Consider the following 22,688-nt stretch of genomic DNA (forward strand, 5'->3'; position numbering starts at 1 on the left):
AACAGAGTCACGGGCCTCACAGATATACTGAATCAGGCACTGCAGCAAGTCCAGGAAATCTGCATTTTTAAGTTTGAAACGTGCCCCACTTCCCCCGCCCCAGCAGTGTTTTGGATACTGAGCGTCAGTTGGGGCCTGAACTCAGCGGCTCTGCTGGTCGCGCAGCACCCGCCAGCTTGACCTCGGAGCAGCGCAGGCCGCACAGCTATCCCGCGTCCTCGCGGTAAAACTGTTACGTACTGGTCCTTTCGGTCGTCACAGGCGGACGCCAGCCAGCCCCGCACTGTCGCGGTGAGGTGGCCACAGTGCCTCCATCAGCCTCCAGGCCGGGCGGAGGAACCGAATGCGGAGGGGAGGGCCGGGGGCAGAGGTGGCTCAGCTGCGCCTCCTCTAGGCCAGGGCCCTCCGCAGGCAAGCCGGGCTGCGGTTTCCTTCTCCGCCCCCGAGCCCTCCTCCTTTGCAGCCCCACCCACCGGGAAGCTACTACAGCGCCTGCGTCAATTCTGCCCTCCTTAGTTCCCCTCCTACTGACCGGATGTTAGCCGATTTCCCATAGTGCCTTGCGAGTGGCGGGCATGAGAGTAAACTACAGAGGGTCACCAGCGGGTTCTGTTCGTCATTGTTGGAGTTCTGTTGTGCCGCGGGGCTGTAGGAGGTTGGCGCCTGGTCGCTGCCTTGTAAGTTGGTGCAATGGCGCTTTTCCGGGGCGTGTGGAGCGTGCTGAGTGCACTGGGAAAGTCCGGAGCGGACCTCTGCGCGGGCTGTGGAAGTCGACTGCGCTCTCCCTTCAGGTAAGGACCTCTCGCCTGCACTTCAGGAGGCGGCACGGCTCAGGACGGTCTGGGTTGGAGTGTAGACGTTTTCGTACACTTTTCTGTGTCTCCTAGGTGGTCCGGGCCACCGTGGCGCTTTGAATCATGCCTCGACTTTGCGAAGGGGCTGGTGGTTTTGCGACCAGGCCTTATCCAGCAGTCTTACTTTCCGGCCACCCTCCACCTTTCCTCTTCCTTCCCGCCGCTCCGCGCTGTCCAACCTTGTAGCCCTCGTTCAGAGTTCTCTGCGAAGTCGCGCGCCAAAGAGTCTCCCTCCATCAGTAGAGGCGTTGAGGAGGCAGGGTCCAGGAGCTGAAGTGCTGATGCTTTCCTCCACTCTGCCCTTCTTAACAGGCATAGATGGAGCTTTGAGAGTTCAGTTTTGCAGGTCTTTTCTCTGGTTAGGACAGGGTTTTAAAAGTTACTGACACGGTGCCATATATAGCATCCTGATGGCGTCTTTTTGGGGGGAATCTGTGTTCATCTAAAAGTGAATATTGGCACTTAAATACTTGATATTGGTTATTTTCTTTATACGTAGTTTTGCGTATGTACCGAGATGTTTTTCATCCACCGTGAATAGTTATCCAAAGAAGCCTCTGACTTCATACGTTCGATTTTCTAAAGAACAGCTACCCATATTTAAAGCTCAGAACCCAGGTAAGGAGTTTTGGAGCATTTACTGTTTTCTGATGTAATAAAGAAGCCACTAAACAGTTTTACTTCAAACTTGATTTGCACTTTGAAAGCATCCAGTGACTGCGGAAACATAACCATTAACGTTTAGTGGTCTGTAAAGTATGACATTTTTTACCAAGTACAAATTCCTTATAAATAATTGAGCTAATGAAAGGTATTTTTATTTATTTCTTATTACTGTGTATATTTTATTGAGGTATAGTTGAAGCACAGTGTTACACTAGTTTCAAGTGTACAACATAGTGGTGACTGGACAACTGTATACATTATGCTATGCTGACCACAAGTGTAGCTACCATCAATCACCATACAAGACTATTACAATACTATTGACTTTATCCTCCTGACTTATTCATTTAATGAAAAGTATTTTAAAAATAGCAGCATGTGGAGTGGAAGCACCCAGGGAAGAAGATGAAAAAGCTGAATTTTGGGGGTCTAGTTGCCATTGGCCTGGAGCACCATTGATGAATCATTTTATTACTTGCTTTAGCTCCTGCTTCAGGGAATTGTTAATGAAGTTGCAATGAAATAATAACTTATGTGGATGTGTTCTGTAAACTGTAAAGCTCTATACAAATCGCTAATTCCAAGAGGTTTTTCACTGGAAATCAGTTGACTTCCTGAAAAAAAAAAAAGATTTCCAGGTAGGATTTTTGTTGACTCCCTAGAAAGGCTGTGGGCCTTCATTTGTGATTATAGTAGTGTAAAGATAATAACTAAATTAAGAATAGTCAACTTTATGATTTCTAGAGCCCTTTCACAGGGTACTTGTGAAAACCAAATGAACTGTAATGAAAATTCCTACATTATAAAGAATTGGTTTAAGAGACATGTTTAAGAAGTACTCACATGTTTTAAAATGTTGTAATTCAAACTAAGTGGTTTGTTAAAATGCCACTCCAGTTAAGATGAGGAAGGAAATGGGGAATAATGACTTGATCAGTTAAGATGAGGAAGGAAATGGGGAATAATGATCAGTTAAGATGAAGAAGGAAATGGGGAATAATGAATTGATTTTAGAATAGCTTGTTGCAAGTAGTGTTTCTGTAACTGAAATACAAGGCAGTGTTACATGAATCAAGATTATATTTTATTGTTGAGTCAGGTTTTATGAACTTAATAATTCCTGAAAGATGGGAAAAAATTTTTTGTTTGAAATATGAAGTAAAAAGCTTGAAGACAGTGATTACCCAACTGCTTAAACTAATAATTTTGGGGGGGTATGTGACATATTTCTTAATAATTAGGTAACAGACTTTAACAATTCTGGATAAAGTATGAAATTAAAGAAAACCTAAATCATTGTATTAAATTATATGTGGTATAGAGGTGTCTGTAATAAAACTTAGAGCTAAAGCTAGACTTCCTAGAAGTCTTTAGAAATTAATCCTGAGACATAAAATTGTGACTTTTTCATTTTATTTCTATCTATAGATGCGAAAAATTCAGAACTAATTAGAAAAATTGCCCAGCTATGGAGGGAACTTCCTGATTCAGAGAAAAAAGTAAGCATATTGGTTTTCAGTATTGCTGACCAGTTATTCTGCAGTTAAGAATAATAGTCATGTCATTTAAGGGACTAGATGATTAAAAAAATTTTTTTAATATCTGTTACCTATAAAGGAACTTCATACTTTCTGATTCATAATGATTAGAAAATGGATGTATGGCAGTGGCAACAAAGGGTTGGCAATATCTGAAACTGAAGACTAGTTGTTAGACTCTCACCTTTGTTAACATTTTTATGAAAAAAACATGTTTTTAGTCCATATACATGTGATTCCAGAGCACATGTTTCACTTGGTGGTTCAGTCTGTCTTTTTATTTTTTTTTAATTTTTATTTATTTTTAATGTTTATTTAAAAAAAATTTTTTTAATGTTTATTTATTTCTGAGACAGAGAGAGAGAGAGCATGAGTGGGGGAGGGGCAGAGAGAGAGGGAGACACAGAATCAGAAGCAGGCTCCAGGCTCCGAGCTGTCAGCACAGAGCCCGATGTGGGGCTCAAACTCACAAGTTGTAAGATCATGACCTGAGCTGAAGTCGGACGCTCAACTGACTGAGCCACCCAGGTGCCCCTAGTCTGTCTTTATCTGAAGTCATGCAATTGTCTTTCCCTGGTGGGTGTGCTGTGTTTGATTTATCAGCAGTAATTTATTGACTTCATGTTTGGGTTTTTTATTTATAGATATATGAAGATGCTTACAGGGCAGACTGGCAGGCATACAAAGAAGAGATAAACAGAATTCAAGAACAATTAACTCCAAGTCAGATTGTATCTTTGGAAAAAGAAATCCAGCAAAAACGTTTAAAAAAGAAAGCATTAATAAAAAAGAGAGTGAGTATCAGTGAAATACTTTTTTCCTTTGGCAAAGAACTGAAATTTATAGAACAATGAATATTGGGAGTTTTTCTTATTTTGATATATGTGGCTAAATGGTAGAATGTCATCAGGAGTACCCCAGTTAGGAAAAAATGGGATAACTCTTTTCTGCCACTAGGACCACTTGGCATTGAGTCTGTCTTGGAACCCCTTGTTACTACTTTTGAATGTATCCAAATTTAAGATATGTAGTTAGGACTAGAATGAAAGCTGAAGGAACAGAGTTATGAAACAGCCAAATCAGGAATAGCAAGAATCTTTGTGTCTGTGTCTTGTCTAGGATAACCTGCTGATTTGAATTGTTTTATAGGTAATGGTGAGTTTGATTATGGATGAGTTTCATTAAGGATGTTGCTAAATAGACTGATTTCATTAACACATCAGGAAAAAATGCCTTTATTGTATCTAGTCAAATAAGAAGTCCTATAGGATGAACTACTTTTCCTCATTAAACACCCCACATGGTTCAGATTTGTAGTCTGGTCCCAGTTTAAGGTTATTCATCCACATAAATACTATTGCTTGAAAGACTACATTTTTCTGTAGGAACAGTATTAGGTATGAGATGGTCAGCTTGCTGGTCCAGTACATATACTGTAGAAAATGGTCATCAGAGTTAAAACTATTTCTTTGAAAAAGTAAATTTGAGACTTTAATGTGCGATGACAACATATGTCTCCCTGACTCTTGTTGAGCTCTCCTAGCACCAGAATTCAGGACTCACCTATTTTTTTATTAAATTTTTTTTTTTTTTTCAACGTTTATTTATTTTTTTGGGACAGAGAGAGACAGAGTATGAACGGGGGAGGGGCAGAGAGAGAGGGAGACACAGAATCGGAAACAGGCTCCAGGCTCTGAGCCATCAGCCCAGAGCCCGACGCGGGGCTCGAACTCCCGGACCGTGAGATCGTGACCTGGCTGAAGTCGGACACTTAACCGACTGCGCCACCCAGGCGCCCCTGGACTCACCTATTTTAAGTCAGTAATCTATATAGCAATCTAGTCTTCTGATCCAATTAGTAAAAAGGAGCTAGAAAAGACAATAGAAATACAGTGTCTGCATAGGGGTAAGTATTTGGAGGGCTGGGTACTGAAGTTTATTCTCCCTCCTTTATTCTCCCTTCCTTTTTAATGTACCCATCCAATGTAAGAGTGGAGAGACCAGAAATGAGGATTGGGCAGTAATACAGGATTTCCCTTTCATATATTTCTTTTTCTCTTTCTCCTCCTAGTATTCCCATTTTATGTTTGTTACACCTGTTCTAAGTTGTCCTATAATCCTTGGATAGTCTTCAGTTTTTGGTTTATTTTCAGTCTTTGTTCTCTTTGTTTTGGATTTTTGAGGATTCTATTATTACATCCTTTAGCCCAGTGATTCTTTCTTCAGCCATGTCCAGTCTACTAATAAACCCATTAAAGACATTCTTCATTTCATTACAACATTCTTGTCCCTCTCCTCTCTCTCCTTTCTCTCTCTCTCTCTTTTTTTTAAATAGGTGCCATATCCAGCTTGGAGCCCAGTCTCCTGAGCTGAGATTAAGAGTCAGATACTTAACTGACTGAGCCACCCAGGCACCTCTGTTACAGCATTTTTGATCTCTAACTTTTTTTGTTTTTTGGTTTTTTTTAGTTACTTCTTGGGATTTCCATCTCTGAGTTTTACATTGCTAATCTGTTCTTACATGCAATCTGGAGCCTTTAGCATACTAATCTAGTTGTTTTATTTATTTTTTTTTTTTAAATTTTTTTTTTTTCAACGTTTATCTATTCTTGGGACAGAGAGAGACAGAGCATGAACGGGGGAGGGGCAGAGAGAGAGGGAGACACAGAATCGGAAACAGGCTCCAGGCTCTGAGCCATCAGCCCCTAGCCTGATGCGGGGCTCGAACTCACGGACCGCGAGATCGTGACCTGGCTGAAGTCGGACGCTTAACCGACTGCGCCACCCAGGCGCCCCTAATCTAGTTGTTTTAAATTCCTCGTCTGATAATTTCAACATCCCTCCCATATCTGGTTCTGATGCTTGCTTTGTCTCTTCATATTATGTTTTTTGCCTTTTAGTATGCCTTGGAAGTTTGTTCTTGATTGATGGACGTAATGTATTGAGTAAAAGGAACTGCTGTAAATAGGCCTTAGCAATGTGGTGGTGAGGTGTGGGGGTCAAGAAAAGCATTCTGTAGTCCTACAATTAGGTCCCGATCTTTTAGAGAGCCTATGCAACTGGTCTGTGAACTTCACAAGAGTTTCTCAGTTCACTCTTCCACACTCCCCCTCCCCATTAGGTGTGAGTCAGGATGACTAGAGTGTGCAGGAGTTGGGTGTTTTCCCTTCATGCAGGTAAGTTAGGCTCTGGTTAACTAGTTTCCCCTGAAGGCAGGCCTTGTTAATAGTTGAGTGCTCAGGCATTTCAAAATAGTTTCTTTTCCTCTCTTCCTTTCTTACAGAAGCAGGGGAAATATTTTTTCTGGTATTAATTGTGGAAATCTGGTTCAGCTCCTAGAAGTATATCACAATACTGTGAGGACTGTCTTTTTTTTTTTTTTTTTTAAATTTAGGTTTATTTATTTTGAGAGGCCAAGAGAGCCAGTAGGGGAGAGGCAGAGAGAGAGAGAATCCCACACTATCATTGCAGAGCCCGATGCTGGGCTCAAACTCACTAATAGTGACCTGAGCTGAAACCAAGAGGCGGACGCTTAACTGACTGAGCCACCCAGGCGTCCTGTGAGGACATTCTTATGACTGGCTTCCCCTGAAGCCAGAACATCCAGCAATTCATTAATTACAGTAGAGGTTTTGGTACCCCAGCACTGGTTCCAGCAGGGGTTGCTTCGACTCCCTGTATTTACTTGTGTGTCTCTCCAGTCTAGGGGGCAGCAGTTTGAAACAAACTTCTCTCCCTTAGGGATCCAAGAGGGTTGTTGATTTTTCAGTCTGTTTAGCTGTATACTTATTGTTAGGAAGGATGATGAATTCCAAGCTCTAGAAACAAAAGGGGAAACAGTTACGTTATGAAGTACCTGGAGTCTGCAGTAGTTTTATAGTAGTTCTATGTCTGAGAAGTCCAGGAAGAATGAGGTTAATCACAGGGGCTGTACTTTATTTATGAAATAAAATTGGGTTTGTTATTGACTTTAACCAAATTGCCATTCAAAACCACATAATTTATGAATTACAAGTACTACTATCCAAATTCAAAAACTAAATAGAATAGTGCAGCATCCTTTATTCTCTGAAACTCAGAAACTAAACATTAAAAAAAAATTTTTTTAATGTTTTTATTTATGTTTGAGAGACAGAGTGTGAGTGGGGGAGGGGCAGAATGTGAGAGGGAGACACAGACTCTGAAGCAGGCTCTAGGCTCTGAGCTGTCAGCACAGAGCCCGAACTCAAGAGCTGTGAGATCATGACCTGAGCTGAAGTCGAACACTTAACTGACTGAGCTACCTAGGTGCCCCTTGAAACTAAACTAACTTAAGCAGTAAGGGATACATGTATTTGCTATTTCTTGCCTCCTCTGTCCTTTGGTACCTAGTTAAAAGAATTGAATTTAACACATCTGTTGAAGTTTAAAAGTTGAGAGATACCAAGGAAGGAAATGAAATGAGAGATTATTAAACAGATACTCTAGTGTTTATGAGTTGTGGTAGAGGCATATAGTGGCTGGGAGATGGTAGTGTTCTGGAAGGATGAAACTGAAATTGTTTTAACCTTTAAAAAAGATTTTGTACCTAAGTGCTCAGTTATTCACTTCATGGAGACCATGAAAATAATATGTAAGGGAAAAGTTTTTATATGGAAAATAATTCATAAAACCTTTTACAATTTTCAAAACTTAGTGCTATCACAAAAATAATTCTGATCCCGAGTGAGTAGTCATTTTGTATATACAAAGAATCAAAACATTCACTTATAGGAACTTCCTGTAATGCATAGTAGTGAATAAAGTTTCTGTAGGTAAAGTCTTACAGAAGTTAAAACTATATCTAACTCTTCCATTTTTGTTACTCAGGAGTTAACAATGCTTGGAAAACCGAAAAGACCTCGCTCAGCTTACAACATTTATATAGCTGAAAGGTTCCAGGAACATAAGGATGGTACATCACAGGTAAAACAGAATTAGATTTGTTTTTTAAATTTTTGTTTTGATTTTTAAAATATTTAGACAGAAAATTGTAGGGGTGTCATGTTAGGATGTGAAGAAAAGTAGTAAATTATTATAAATAAGTACTTTATACAAATAATGCCCTCTTGTATCTTTTAAAGGAAAACACATTTTCTTGCCACATACAATTTGAGTACTTAGCGGCCAATATATATATTGTCAGCTTTTTTAAATTTAAAATAATAACATTTTCAAATTATTAGGGGTGTTAAAGTTCTGGAGACTTCTTATCAGTCAGTCCTGGGACTGTTTTACCATCACTGGGAAAGAATGAGAGTGGGATTATAATACTTTGTACTGGGATTTGAGTATAACCTTGCTTCATATTATATCCTTTAATAAAATTTTGGTTATGCCCATGAGAATGTATTACGCCCATGAGTATCACCATATGAATATGTCAAAGAAGAAAAGAAGTGTGTCATTCCTGCTGTGGCTTATTCTTTCCTTATTTCCTTGTTAGAAGCTCCAAATTGGCAATTGTATTTTTCCTTTTATAATATGATAGGGTAAGAAGAGCATACGTTCAGATATCTAACTTTTGTCAATCTGAGATGAAGGTTTTTGCCACTGTGCCACATTTTGGGTTATTAGGATCGGTAGTTCATTTCATAAGTACTGTTTGACACTTGATTAAATAATATGTATATGTGATATGGTCTTCCCTGGCTGTATACTTTCATTTATTTACTCCTTGGGATTTTAAAATTGTGTCTATGGCCTTAAATTACTAAAAATATATGCTTGTTTATTTTTTTAGTTGGAATTTGCTCAGTCACTAAATGACTTTGGATTTAGTTTTCTTATCAGTGTAAAAAGGTTATATGCTAGAGAATGCTCCTAAATCAGTGGTTCTCAACTCGACTGCACCTTGGAATCACCTAGAAAGCTTAATGGCTGAGGGACCCTATCTCAGGATATTAAAATTAATGCAACTATCATTTTTATTCATTTAAAAAATATTGGGTATATATCCTTATAGTTAAAAGAATCAAAATAAGACTTGTTATAAAAGATAACCAGTTTTCACAGCCCTGTCATATAAGTGAATACCTTTTATTGTTAGCTCATTCTTGTGCTGTTTATCTTCATATCTGTAAATAACAGCCTTATATTGTTACTTCTTGATTTTTTTTTCAATTTTCAGCATTACCTATATTTTAGGCATTATCTCCCATTATTTAAGATGAGCATTTATTACTTTCTCATCCCACTGTTCATGTTTCCATTTTCCTGCCTCCCAGTATACTTACAATTTTGGTTAGAGAAGTATCGAGTATGATATTTGCTATGCCATTTGCTATGACTATTTTTTTTTTAATTGCAAAACTTTCACTGAAGTTCAGTATGTCTTATGTTTTTGTTTCCTTAGGTTTTTATGTATTATCAGTAATTTAGCCCCAAACCCTTAAATATTTACCAGCTTTCAGTGCATTTAGATGCATTAGCTATTCTGTCAGTTTCAATCTGGAACCTCTGTTTTGTTCCACTTTGGTTGTAGCCTTTTATTGCTAGTGCACAGTTGACATTCATCTTTGTGGTGGTTTTGCTTCTGCTGTTGTCTTTCTTGGTTTACTGATTTTATTATAGCAGCATCTCCCCAGTGAGAGTACATGGAAGATCAATTTTTTGAATTTTTGCTTGTCTGAAAATAATCTCTAACCTTATGTTTGCTTGATAGTTTGGGCATAGAATTCTAGGCATAGAGTCTAGAGATCATGTTCTTTCAGAATTTTAAAAATATTGCTTCTTTCTCTTGTAAATAGCTTTTGAGAAGTATAAAGCCATTTTGATTATTGGTCCTTTGAATGTGATCTGGTTTCTTTTTTCTTCTCTCCCCTCCCTCCCCCCCCCTTCCCCCGCTGTGTTCTCTTTAAGACCTCATACTTGTTTTTGTGTCTTCTGAGCTGGTCCTCTCATTTTCTTTTCTGTGTTGTTTTTCTCTTAACCTTTTTTGCTTTTCTTTCTGGGATACTGTATACGTACATTTTTACTTAATCTCCTTGTTTCCAGTGTGGTACCACTGGCCCCAACTGTACCTGGTATCCACAGAGTAGCTCTGTTTTACCCTTTTGAGGGGATAAGTCCTAGAATCTGCCCATGGTGGGGATTTAATCTCTTTTTCAAGAGAATTTCAGTCAGTCTTACTGTTTTAAGCACACCTTTCACCACCGTTTTCTACCTACCTGGTGCTGCCAATTCCTGAGCTGCTTGGGAATTCTGCATTGTAAATTGGTTTGCTTTATGGCTTTCCCCAGTACCAGGTTGGGAATCTGCCTTCTTGGTTAAGTAAGTCAGTTACCATTTCTTCACCTACTTTTTAGCTGCTAAAATTTTGTGTTGGTAGTTTCCTCTCTTGTTGTCTTTGTCCATCTGGGTTTATGCCTTAAAAAATGTTGTTTATTCATTTACTTAAAAAAAATAATAGAAATTTATTGTTCACAGTTCTGGAGGCTGGGAAGTCCAAGATCAAGGCACTGTCATGGTTGTCTGCTAGTGAGGTCCCTCTTGGTTCATAGCTGGTACCATCTCACGGTGTCCTCACATGCTGGAAGGGCTTATTTAATGAGTTTTAGGAAGGAGCAAAACTAAACATCTTTCCATCTCTTTAATTTTCTTTAATGAATTACTTTATTAAGGTGAAAGATCAGATTTTTTTATGCATGCAACTTTATAAATTATTGTTGAACTCAGTGAATACAAAAGTTTATGGATTAAATATAAGGAAAAAGCTTAGCTATGAAAGATTGAAGCAATTCCTTCCAGAGCTAAGAGAGCAATTATTTAGTGAGTAAATGTCCCTGAATATATTAGATGTGTTTATAAAGGTGTAAGTATTAAAGTGTTCCAAAACATGATGGTTATGTAGTCTCAGATACTGTCTATATCTCTATTTTTGTTGGTAGGATAAAATACAGAGTTCTGGTCAGAACAGTAAAGTTCATTATTCTCACTCTGCTTCTGTTTAAAATCACTGATGACTTCCTCTTAGATTTAAATAGATTCTTTTCAGACCATTTCCCTCCCTTCTTCACACTTGCCTTCTCCAACCCCTATGCCCCTCATTCTCCACCCACCCATTTATTGCCTCAGTCTCTGCTTTCTGGGAGCAACAGCACATACTGTGTGAGGTGTGCTGACTCTCCTCTCTAACTCTCCTCCATCCCTGGGTTTCCTGCATCCTTTAATTTTATAAATGAAGAACCAAGCCTAAGAGAGGTAATAATGACTTTTTCCAGGTCATATAATTTAAGTTCAGCTAAGTAGAATTAAGGACCAGTGTTGTATTGTTCCTATGAGTATGCCTGAATACTTAGGTACAAATTTTAGAATAAAACATTAAGATACAGGGAAGAAATAAAACATTTAAGTCTTTGAAGTTAGTCTATCATAGGAATATAGTTGAATATAAGTATTGTTGAATCAAAAAAGATACATCTGCACAGCAAAGGAAACCATTAACAAAGTGAAAAAGCAACCTACTGAATGAGGGGAAAGATTTGAAAATCATATATATGAAAAGGGGTTAATATCTAAAATATATAAAGAACTTGTACAACTCAGTAGCAAAAAAACAAGCTGACTTAAAAAATGGGAGAGAATCTGAATACACATTTTTCCAAAGAAGACAATACAGATGAGTAACATGTACATAAAAAGGTTTTCAGCATCAGTAATCAGGCAAATGCAAACCAAATGAGATATCACCTCATATCTGTTAGAATGGCTGTTATCAAAAAGATAAGAAAATAACAGGTGGTGGCAAAGATGCTGAGAAAAGGGAATCGCTGTGCATATGTTGATGGGAATGTAGATTGCAGCTCACTGTAGAAAATGGTATGGAGTTTCCTCAGAAAATTAATAGAATTGCCATATGATCCTGCAGTTCTACTTCTGGATATTTATCCAAAGGAAACAAAAACACTAACTTGAGAAGATATCTGCACTCCCATGTTCATTGGGCATTATTTACAATAATCAAGATGTGGAAGCTATCCAACTGTCCATTGATGGATGATGGATAAAGAAACTGGTGTGCATGCATTATTCAGCCATCAAAAAGAATGAAAATTTTGCTATTTGCAGCAACATGGATGGTCCTTGAGAGCATTATGCTAAATGAAATAAGTCAGAAATAGACAAATAACTGTATGATCTCTCTTATATGTGGAATCTTGAAAACAACAACAAAACAACCAAGTTCATAAATAGAATGGATTGGTGGTTGCTAGAGGTTGGGGTTGGGATGCAGAATGGGTGAGAATGGTCAAAGTGTACCAGTTTCTAATTTTAAATTAGTCCTGAAGATACATTGTACAGCATGGTGACTGTAGGGGTGCCTGGGTGGCTTCATCGGTTGAGCATACTACTCTTGATTTTGGCTCAGGGTCGTGAGGTGAGCTCCGTGCTGAGCGTGGAGCCTGCTTAAGTTCTCGTCTCTTCCTCCCCCACTCACGTGTATGCATATGCTCTCTCTCTCCTCTCTCCCTCTAAAAAACAACAACATGGTGACTATAGTTAAAAATAATATATTGCACTTTTGAGGGGCGCCTGGGTGGCTCAGTTGGTTGAGCATCCGACTTTGCCTCAGGTCATGATCTTGTGGTTTGTGAGTTCAAGCCCCACGTGTGCTGACAGCTCAGAGCCTGGAGTCTGCTTCAGATTCTGTGTCCCCCTCTCTCTCGGCCCTACCCCTGCTTGTGCTGTGTCTCTCTCTGTCTTTCAAAAATGAATAAACATAAAAATTTTTTTTTAAATGACATATTACACTTTTGAAAGTTGCCTGGAGTAAATCTTAAAACTTCTTGTCACAAAAAAAAATTTTGTAACTATGTATTGTGACAGATTAGTTAACTAGACTTAGGGTGGTGATCATTTCACAGGATATACAAATGATGAATCAAGTTTACACCTGAAATTAATAATGTCATATGTTGATTATATATCAATAAAAAAGGATAATATCTACATCCTATTCACTTTTTGTATGTTTTAAGTTTAATAGTTCTTATTTAGAAAGATGGGGCTCCTGGGTGGCTCAGTCGGTTGAGCGTCTGACTTCAGCTCAGGTCATGATCTCGCAGTTGACGAGTTTGGGCCCCGCGTTGGGCTCTGTGCTTACAGCTCAGAGCCTGGAGCCTGCTTCAGATTCTGTGTCTCCCTCTCTCTCTGCCTTTCCCACACTCATGCTCTGTCTCTCTCTGTCTCAAAAATAAAGATAAACATTAAAAAAATTTTTTGTTTTTTTTTTTTTAGAAAGAAGGGTAAGGAGCCCCTGGGTGGCTCAGTCAGTTAAGCATCTGACTCTGGCTCAGGTCATGAGCTCATGGCTCGTGGGTTTGAGCCCTGCTTCAGGCTCTGTGCTGACAGTTTGGAGCCTGGAGCCTGCTTCAGATTCTGTGTCTCCATCTCTCTGCCCTCCCCCACTTGTCATCTGTCTCTCTCTCTCAAAAATAAAGAAACATTAAAAAAATTTTTTAAAAAAGGGAAGTAAGGAATTGATAAGACTTTGCCTGTGATTCTTGATATCAGATTTTATTATTGGAATCAAGAATTAATAAAGATCTTTCTTTAACCACTGAAGTCTCTGTATCTGGTACTTAAACATATGTGTTTTACAGGTAAAGCTGAAGACTATAAATGAAAACTGGAAAAATCTCTCCAGTTCTCAAAAGCAAGTAAGTAGTATGGTTTTAGTCTCAAGTGTCTAGTTGGAATATCTGTGAGAGAATATATTAGGGCAAGGCTCTATTCATGTGAAAACAACTTTATATCACTAGTATCACAAAGTATTTTAAAATTATTTTTGTATCTTTAGGACCAGTTCAGCTTTTTTCTTTTGGTAGTTTTTAACTACAAATAAAAAACAATGTCACTCATAACTTAAAGTGTTCACTCTATCCAGTGAAAATCTCACCTTGCCTCAGCTCCTTTCCCACATCCCAAACCCTGAAATTGTAACAACTTAATTATCTTTATCTCAACCTTTTTCTCATCTTTTATATCAAAAAAAAATTCCTTCCTTAGTCCCCCATTATATATGTAGAATAATAGGTGATTTCTAGAGTATATGGAAGCATTCCAGAAATTAATTGTAAAGATTCTTCTAAAAGAAATTATTTTAACAGTTACACTTTTTCTCAGGTGTATATTCAACTTGCTAATGATGATAAAATTCGTTATTATAATGAAATGAAATCTTGGGAAGAACAGATGCTTGAAGTTGGACGAAATGATCTTCTACGTCGCACAGTAAAGCACCAAGCAAAAAATGGCATTGAAGAGTATTAAAATAGAAGATTGAGTTATGTTCATAATGGATAGACACAAGAAACCAATTAGGTCTCCATATCTGATGCTGTTGAAAATTAGAAAGGATAAAGTTGGTGAACATTTTATATTTAATTCCTTTTTCTTTAGCCCATGGACTTCTGCCAGTTCAATACATTTTGTATTAGTATCTTGCTTTGGAAAACCCAAACAGATAAAAAGTTCATGTGAAATTTACTTTGTGTTAAGGAACTACTGAGAATCACAATAATCCATGAAATGCAGTAGTGAATCATTTTACTTTTGATAAAGGTAAATCAGACTGTGAAGTTTTTCATACTTGATGACTGGAAAGAGTATTCTTGTTTCCTTATATATATATATGGAGGCAGGAGTTTCATATTCAAAAGTGCCCCAAATTGTAGAAGTCATGGTGTTTTATGATACAGTTGTACATGTTTAAAAGAAGGGTGCCTGGGTGGCTCAGTCGGTTTTATATCTGATCTTGGTTTCGGCTCGGGTCATGGTCTCACAGTTCATGAGTTTGAGCCCTGCATCCGGCTTTGCTCTGATGGTGTGGAGCCTGTTTGGGATTCTCGGCCCCCCCGCCCCCCCGCCCCCGCCCTTCCCTCACCTGTTCTCTCTCTCTGACCCTCCCGCTCGTACCCTCTCTCTTTCTCTCTCTCTCAAAATAAAAGAGCACCCAGTACTCATCTATGTAAATGCCAATTCCTAGGTATAATTCATATATTCAGAATTGATAGTTGTACTTGCAAGGAATTGCTGGTTTCAGTTGCAACTTTTTATAAAAGGGATGGAGAGATTTATAAACGTTTTCCTTATTGCCTTGTTTCCTAAAGTAAAAACCAAGAAATTGTGTACCAAATCTATGCATATTGTTTTATATTGCATAGAATAAAAATTTTAAATGTTTCCTAATTATATGTTTTAGGGTGAAAGATTCATTTTGCAAAAATTTTTCCTGTCTTTTTTAAGTAGGGATATGTATTCTGAATTATTTTCTCTGTCTCACATGAGTGTATTTATCCAGGAAGTAGACAACTTGTCTAGCATAAGTTTTAAAATGAGAGATCTAAAAAACAAAAGTCTCCAATGTCTTTAGACTTGGAATTTAAACATTTTGTGTAACATATAAAAGCCCATATAAGGTATAGCCAACTCTGGTCTGTGGGCCAAATCCAGCCCAATGCCTGCTTTTCATGGCCTGTGGGCTAAGGATTGTGTTTACAGTTTTAAGTGGTTAAAAACAATTTTTCAAAACACACAAAAATTAAAAGAGATTTGGTGTCCATAAATGAAATTTTATTGGAACACAGTTGTACTTACTCTTTTCCTCATGGTTTATGGCTACTTTTGTGGAACAGTGTTGAATAGTTATTTCAGAGACTGTGTAGCCTCCCTAAAGCCTGCCTAAAATATTTACTATCTGACCCTTTACAAAGAAAGTTTGTCAACCTGTGGCCTTTAGTATAGACTAGTGTGACTAGTGTTCTATGTGTAAACTACTAGTGTCCAGTGTATAATTGTTAGTAATAGTTCTATAAAACTCTTTTCGGAGGTTCTTGTTTTAGAATCTTTGTCACCATTATCTTAAGAGGAAAGAAATCAAATCACTGAAGAAGCTAAGCAAAGTTGCTCCACAGTGTTAGCAAGGAAAATACTCTTTAGTTTCAAATTATATTAGTATAATAAAAAAGGTCCTTATAGTGTGGGATGAGATTCTTTTAAATTATTTGTTATGGCTTAGTAAAAGCTTCATGAGCTTTCCAGTTAGTATATACCACATACCTTATCAACTTTTAGCATTTGTTTATCCTCTCTGGGGAGTCGAGCAAAGGTTTTCAAAAGCTATACCACCTTTTGATTAAAATCATTCATCTTTCACCATAGTTCACAGGAACAGGATAACTCAAAATTTATATGCACTTAAATTTATGCTAAATATGGAGAAAAATTGTAGCTTCTAAATCTCCAGAAAAACTCTGAAGATTTTTGTAGTTTCTATATAGAAAATCAGTACAAAGTCATGAAAAGATAACTTGTATATAATAAGCTTGACAAAAGTAGGGACTGAAGAGAAAAATAGAACTTAAGAGGAAGAATAAGATTTAAACATATAAAGTTGGGTGTTTTCAAAGTTTCCCCTATGGTTACAAATACAGGATGGTCTGCCATTAGTTAAATGGATATGCCATGAAAAAAAAATAGATATAGCGTGATTCTGAGGCTAGAAGGATTTGGGGAAAGAAGAGGAGGTACACTACTAGTGTCTATCAGTCTTTATCATTAGGGTTTCCAGGAAAGAATTAAGCCCTCATTCCCTGTGGCATCTAGAAAGGTACTGATTATGTACCATCTTGAGAATGGAGAAAGTCATCAGTGAAATGATTTACTATGTTCTGAGCTTCACATGAGCCCAAGGAGCACATATGAGTCCGTGTTGATAGTACAATATTCATTGTAGAATGGGTAAGATAGAGAAATGAATTTTGTAAATATCTGCCTGGACAAATGTAGTACAAAACATATCTTCACAATTCCCTTCTGGGCGCTTTTAACATTTAACTACCTACGTATGGTATTTTATACAGAACACATTCAAATCATATCTTTCCAAGTATATTGGGAAATCCAGTATCTGGTAAGTTCTCAAGTAGTTACACTCTCATATTGGAAAAAGAAGTATGAAACAGTGGCTAGAGCCGAACCACATTATGATAATACTTTATTGGGTATTGATAAAGTTGGGTATCATTATAAAATAATGATAATTTATTGGGTTTTCTTCATTTCTAAAAGAATGTTACTGTTAATACTTTAAATATTGGAATATCTGAGTCCACACCTTAATAAACTTCAGTACATGCGGAAGACTGGAGTGCCATATACCAAATGCAATCTAGATTCACAGTATACAGTTTCTGTTATAACTTTTAATTTTTTTTTATTTTTAGAGAAGGAGAGAGCAAGTGGGGGAGGGGGAGAGAAAGAGGGACAGAGGATCCGAAGTGGGCTCTTTGCTCACAGCAGACAGCCCCATGCGGGTCTCAAGCTCACAAACTGTGAGATCATGCGTGACCTGAGTCGAAGTCGGGCGCTTAACCAACTGAGCGACCCAAGTGCCCCACAAAGTTTCTATTATAAAGAACAGGCTCTTACTGATCAATAACCAGTGGCCACTCATACAAAGCCTTACTTTTGGGGCTTTTCTTAAGTTGCCCTAACAAAGTATTTGCTGTAGGAGGTACAGGAAGTGCTAGAGGGAAAGATGCTGAAGAAATGAAACAAAGTAGTGTTCATGCTGTTCTAAGCAGTTAGTCATAAAGAGATTTTTGTACTTTTGTTCGTTGGAGTACCAATGTTGGGTTCTTGAAATAATTTGATGACAGGAGAGGGGGCGGTGTGATTACTTTCTGACATTTACTTAAAGGATATTGTGTGCACATTCAGCCTACTGTAATTGTGTAGTTTTGCTATTGTTTTTGGCTAACTCCTTTTTTGGAAATGCCATTTTAGGAGATAAGCCATATGTTTTTATAATGGGTCTAAATGTGTATATTTAATTTGTAAATAAAAAGGTATTACTATAAGTGGATTTAAAGTAAACAGAAAATTTTGATTTTTTTCTGACATTTACTGCACCTAAAATTAATCACCACCAGGTTGTGCTAAAACAGCAGGAAGTTTTAGTATAGTTAACTGATGGTATCCATTATTTCTCTTAATGTTATCAATATTCACTTTAAGAAAATTCTCTTCCTTACTTTTTTATTCTCTACTACTCTTTTCTTCATAGCACCAAGCTCTTACAGACAAATTTGAAAATGTTATTAAGCACAGATTCTGTGTGTTTTGCAGTTTTAAAGCAGTAATATTCTTTTCTAAATTGAAGCTTTGGAAAGAATAAGAAAATAAACATTTATTATTTTGAATTTGTAAAACTCCAAACAGAAAGTAAAATTATACAAAGCTGCTGTTATCAGTCTCTCACATTTTTCACAAATAGAATGCTTCTGACAATTGATTAAATCATTGATTGCATTTAATGGATAATACATAAAATGCAAAACCATTTTCTAATACATTTAAAATATTAAAAAAAATTTACTGGATAAGGATCTAAATACTAAAATTGACCCTAAACAAGAATTTTGAATAAGCTAAACATTTTTCTCACCTTAACATCATTCGAAATATTTTATATAAAATGGTTTCTGATTTACATATGTGATGTACAAGAAGATACTTGAGTTAATTCTTTTTTGCTGAATTTAGAATTTATCCAATTTCATTTCTCCTCCCGCCCCAAATCATGTATAAAATATGGACAGAAGGAAGGGAGTGCATGGTTTTGACACAGTGACCTTTTATTATACAGGCTGCCAACTACCAGCCTTCACATTAGAAAACTTGATTTGGTTGTACCCATCTCAAGGTCCTGTTTAAATTACTTGTTTAAACTGGAAATTTACTGCATTGAATTGGGTGGGATTAATGATGAGAGGAGGGATCCAAATTTGTTTATTAATCCTTCAGAAATTATTGAAGCATTATGAGCATTTTCTATGAGTTTTGGATTTTTTTTTTCCTCATTCACCCATCAGAACAGGACCTTAGTAGTTGTGTAACTAAGGTTTATACCCTGACTACAAGACTACTTAGGTGGGGGGAGTGGAGATTTGTTAAAAACATAGCAGTTTTCTCTTAATTTTGACATTAATAAATCTGATTATGTGTAAATATAAATTAGACCTAAACAACTCAGGACATTTCCCCAAAAGTTTTCTCTTAATTTTGACATTAATAAATCTGATTATGTGTAAATATAAATTAGACCTAAACAACTCAGGACATTTCCCCAAAAGTTATCTCCATCCTCAGTTTTTACTTTTGCAAAGCTCCTATTTGTCTTCTGTAATAAGAGCCTGAATGACAATTTGAATGGTGAGATGTCATAACCGTTAGCTAATACTATTACTGACAGTATTATCTTGGATTCAAATGTGTAGTGTTCGTTTTTAAATGGAAAATGGGAATTGATTGTTGATGGACTTCGTTTTTATTTAAATTCTAATTGGTTAACATGTAGAGTAATACTTTTTTCAGGAGTAGAATTTAGTGATCAATCACATATAACACAAGAGCCCTCCTTAATACCCATCACCCATCTGGCCCATTCTGCCTAACTTCCTCCATCAACCCTCAGTTTGCGTATGAGTGGGGAGAGGGACAGAGAGAGGGAGATACAGAATCCCAAGCAGGCTCCAGGCTCCAAGCTGTCAGCACAGAGCCCGACCTGGGGCTTGAACTCAGGAACTGTGAGATCATGACCTGACCTAAAGTAGGACACTTAACTGACTGAGCCACCCAGGCACTCCTGTTTTCTATAGTTAAGAGCCTCTTACGGTTTGTTTCTCTCTCTCGCATTTGTTTTTCTTCCCCTTCCCATATGTTCATCTGTTTTGTTAAATTCCACACACGAGTGAAATCATATGGTATTTGCCTTTCTCTGACTTCTTTCACTTAGCATAATAAACTCTAGCTCCATCCACGTCATTGCAAATGGCAAGATTTCATTCCTTTTGATGGCTGAGTAATATTCCATTGTACATATATAGCACATCTTTATCCATCAGTTGATGGACATTTGGGCTCTTTGCATACTTTGGCTACTGTTGATAATACTTCTATATAATCAGGGTACATGTACCCTTTCGAATCAGTATTTTTTAATCCTTTGGGTAGATACCTAGTAGTGCAATTGCTGGGTTGTAGAATAGTTCTATTTTTAACTTTCTGAGGAACCTCCATACTGTTTTCCAGAGTGGCTGCACCAGTTTGCATTCCCACCAACAGTAAAAGAGAGTTCTCCTTTCTCTGCAACCTTGTCAACATTTGTTTCTTGTGTTTTAGCCATTCTGACAAGTGTGAGGTGGTATCTCATCATGGTTTTGATTTGTATTTCCCTGATGATGAGTGATGTTGAACAGTTTCATGTGTCTGTTAGCCTTCTGGATGTCTTTTTTAGAAAACTGTGTATTCATGTCTTCCACACATTTCTTAACTGGATTATTTGTTTTTTGGGTGTTGAGTTTTATAAGTTCTTTATAGATTTTGGATACTAACCCTTTATCAAGTAAGCCATTTGGAAATTCTTCTCCCATTCCATAGGCTACGTTTTAGTTTTGTTGATTGTTACCTATGCTATGCAGAAGATTTTATCTTGACGAAGTCTCAATAGTTCATTTTTGCATGTTTCCCTTGCCTCCAGCGACTTGTGTAGTAAGACGTTGCTTACTTGTGTAGTAAGACGTTGCTATGGCTGAGGTCAAACAATTTGCTGCCTGTGTTCTCTAGGATTTTGATGGTTTCCTTTCTCACATTTAGGTATTTCATCCATTTGGAACTTATTTTTGGGTATGGTGTCATAAAGTGGTCCAATTTCATTCATCTGCATGTTGCTGTCCAGTCTTCCCAATACCATTTGTTGAAGAGACTCTTTTTTTTTTTCCATTGGATATTCTTTCCTACTTTGTCAAAGATTAGTTGAACATATAGTTGTGGGTTCATTTCTGAGTTTTCTATTTTGTTCCATTGATTTATGTGTCTGTTTTTATGCCAATACCATACCATGTCTTAATGACTACAACTTTGTAATGTATCTTGAAGTCCGGAATTGTGATGCCTCCAGTTTCACTTTTCTTTTTCAGGATTACTGTGGCTACTTGGGGTCTTTTGTGTTTTTCATACAAATTTTAGGGTTATTTGTTCTAGCTCTGAGAAAAATGCTAGTTGTATTTTGATAGGGATTGCATTACATGTATAGATTGCTTTGGGTAGTATAGACATTTTAACAATATTTTTTCTTACAGTCCATGAGCATGGAATGTTTTCCTGTTTCTGTGTCCTCTTCAATTTCTTTCATAAGTGTTCTATAGTTTTTGGAGTGTAGATCTTTTACTTCTTTGGTTAGGTTTATTCTGAGGTATCTATGGTATTTGGAGCAATTTTAAATGGGATCGATACCTTGGTTTCTTTTTCTGCTGCTTCATTATTGGTGTATAGAATTGTAATAGATTTTTGTACGCTATTTTTATTTCTGCAACTTTACTGAATTCGTGTGTCTGTTCTAGCAATTTTTGGGTGGAGTCTTTTGGGTTTTCTACAGAGTATCATACTGCCTGCAAAGAGTGAAAGTTTGACTTCTTCCTTGCCATGTTGGAGGCCTTTTGGTTTTGTTGTTGTTGTTGTCTGATTGCTGAGGCTAAGACTTCCAACACTATATTAAATGGTAATGGTAAGAGTGGACATCCTGTCTGTTCCTGAAGTTAGGAGAAAAGCTCTCCATTTTTTCCTGTTGTGGATATTACCTTGGTCCTTTCATATATGGCCTTTATGGTATTGAGGTATGTTCCATCTATCCCTACTTTGTTGAGGGTTTTTTATCAAGAATACATGCTGTATTTTCGTCAAATGCTTTTTCTCCATCTATTGAGAGAATCATATTGTTTTTATCCTTTTTTTTTTTTTTAATGTGGTGTATCACAATGATTGATTTGCAAATATTGAACAACCTCTGCAGCCCAGGAATAAATACCACTTGATTGTGGTGAATATTTCTTTTAATGTATTGTTGAATTCAATTTGCTAGTATCTTGTTGAGAAATTTTGCATCCATGTTCATCAGAGATATTGGCCTTTTTAGTGAGTTCTTTGTTTTTGGAATCAAGGTAATGCTGGCCCCATAAAATGAAATAGGAAGTTTTCCTTCCATTTCTATTTTCTGGAATAGTTTGAGAAGAATAGGTATTAATTCATCTTTAAATGTCTGGTAGAATTCCCCTGGGAAGCCATCAGCTTGGACTTTTGTTTGTTGGGAGGTTTTTGCTTACTGATTCAATTGCTTTGCTGGTTATAGTTCTGTTCAAATTTTCTATTTCTTCCTATTTCAGTTATGGTAGTTTGTATATTTGTAGGAATTTGTCCATTTCTTCTAGATTGCCCAGTTTGTTGGCATATAATTTTTTATCATATTCTCTTATAATTGTTTGGATTTCTGTGATGTTGGTTGTGATCTCCTCTTTCATTTGGAATATTTATTTATTTGGGTCTCTTTTTGATAGTCTGGCTAGCAGTTTCTCAATTTTATTAATTTTTTCAAAGAACCAGCTCTTAGTTTTTTTATCTGTCCTACTGTTTTTGTTTGTTTATTTGTTAGTTAGTTTCTGTATCATTGATTTCTGTTCTAATGTTTATTATTTTCTGTATTCTGCTGGTTTAGGGCTTTATTTGCTGTTCTTTTTTCAGCTCTTTAAGGTGTAAGGTTAGGTTGTATATC

The 22,688-nt window shown here is 37.1% G+C and overlaps 1 protein-coding gene across 2 annotated transcripts; it reads left to right on the forward strand.

Annotated features, from left to right (window-relative positions):
• The first annotated feature begins 325 nt into the window (after positions 1–325).
• Positions 326–15,268, forward strand: TFAM (transcription factor A, mitochondrial). Of its 2 annotated transcripts, XM_045437452.1 has the most exons (7): positions 331–791; positions 1,354–1,472; positions 2,949–3,019; positions 3,703–3,852; positions 7,907–8,002; positions 13,681–13,737; positions 14,204–15,268. In XM_045437452.1, exons 1-7 carry the CDS (start codon positions 691–693, stop codon positions 14,348–14,350), a joined length of 741 nt encoding a protein of 246 aa, XP_045293408.1. In that variant the 5' UTR covers positions 331–690; the 3' UTR covers positions 14,351–15,268. The 2 variants fall into 2 exon arrangements, with proteins under 2 accessions (XP_045293409.1, XP_045293408.1); XM_045437453.1 differs by lacking the exon at positions 3,703–3,852 and having other exon boundaries at positions 326–791.
• Positions 15,269–22,688: the final 7,420 nt, after the last annotated feature.

This window comes from Leopardus geoffroyi, chromosome D2 (assembly GCF_018350155.1).
Source record: "Leopardus geoffroyi isolate Oge1 chromosome D2, O.geoffroyi_Oge1_pat1.0, whole genome shotgun sequence".
Taxonomy (NCBI): Eukaryota; Metazoa; Chordata; class Mammalia; order Carnivora; family Felidae; genus Leopardus; species Leopardus geoffroyi.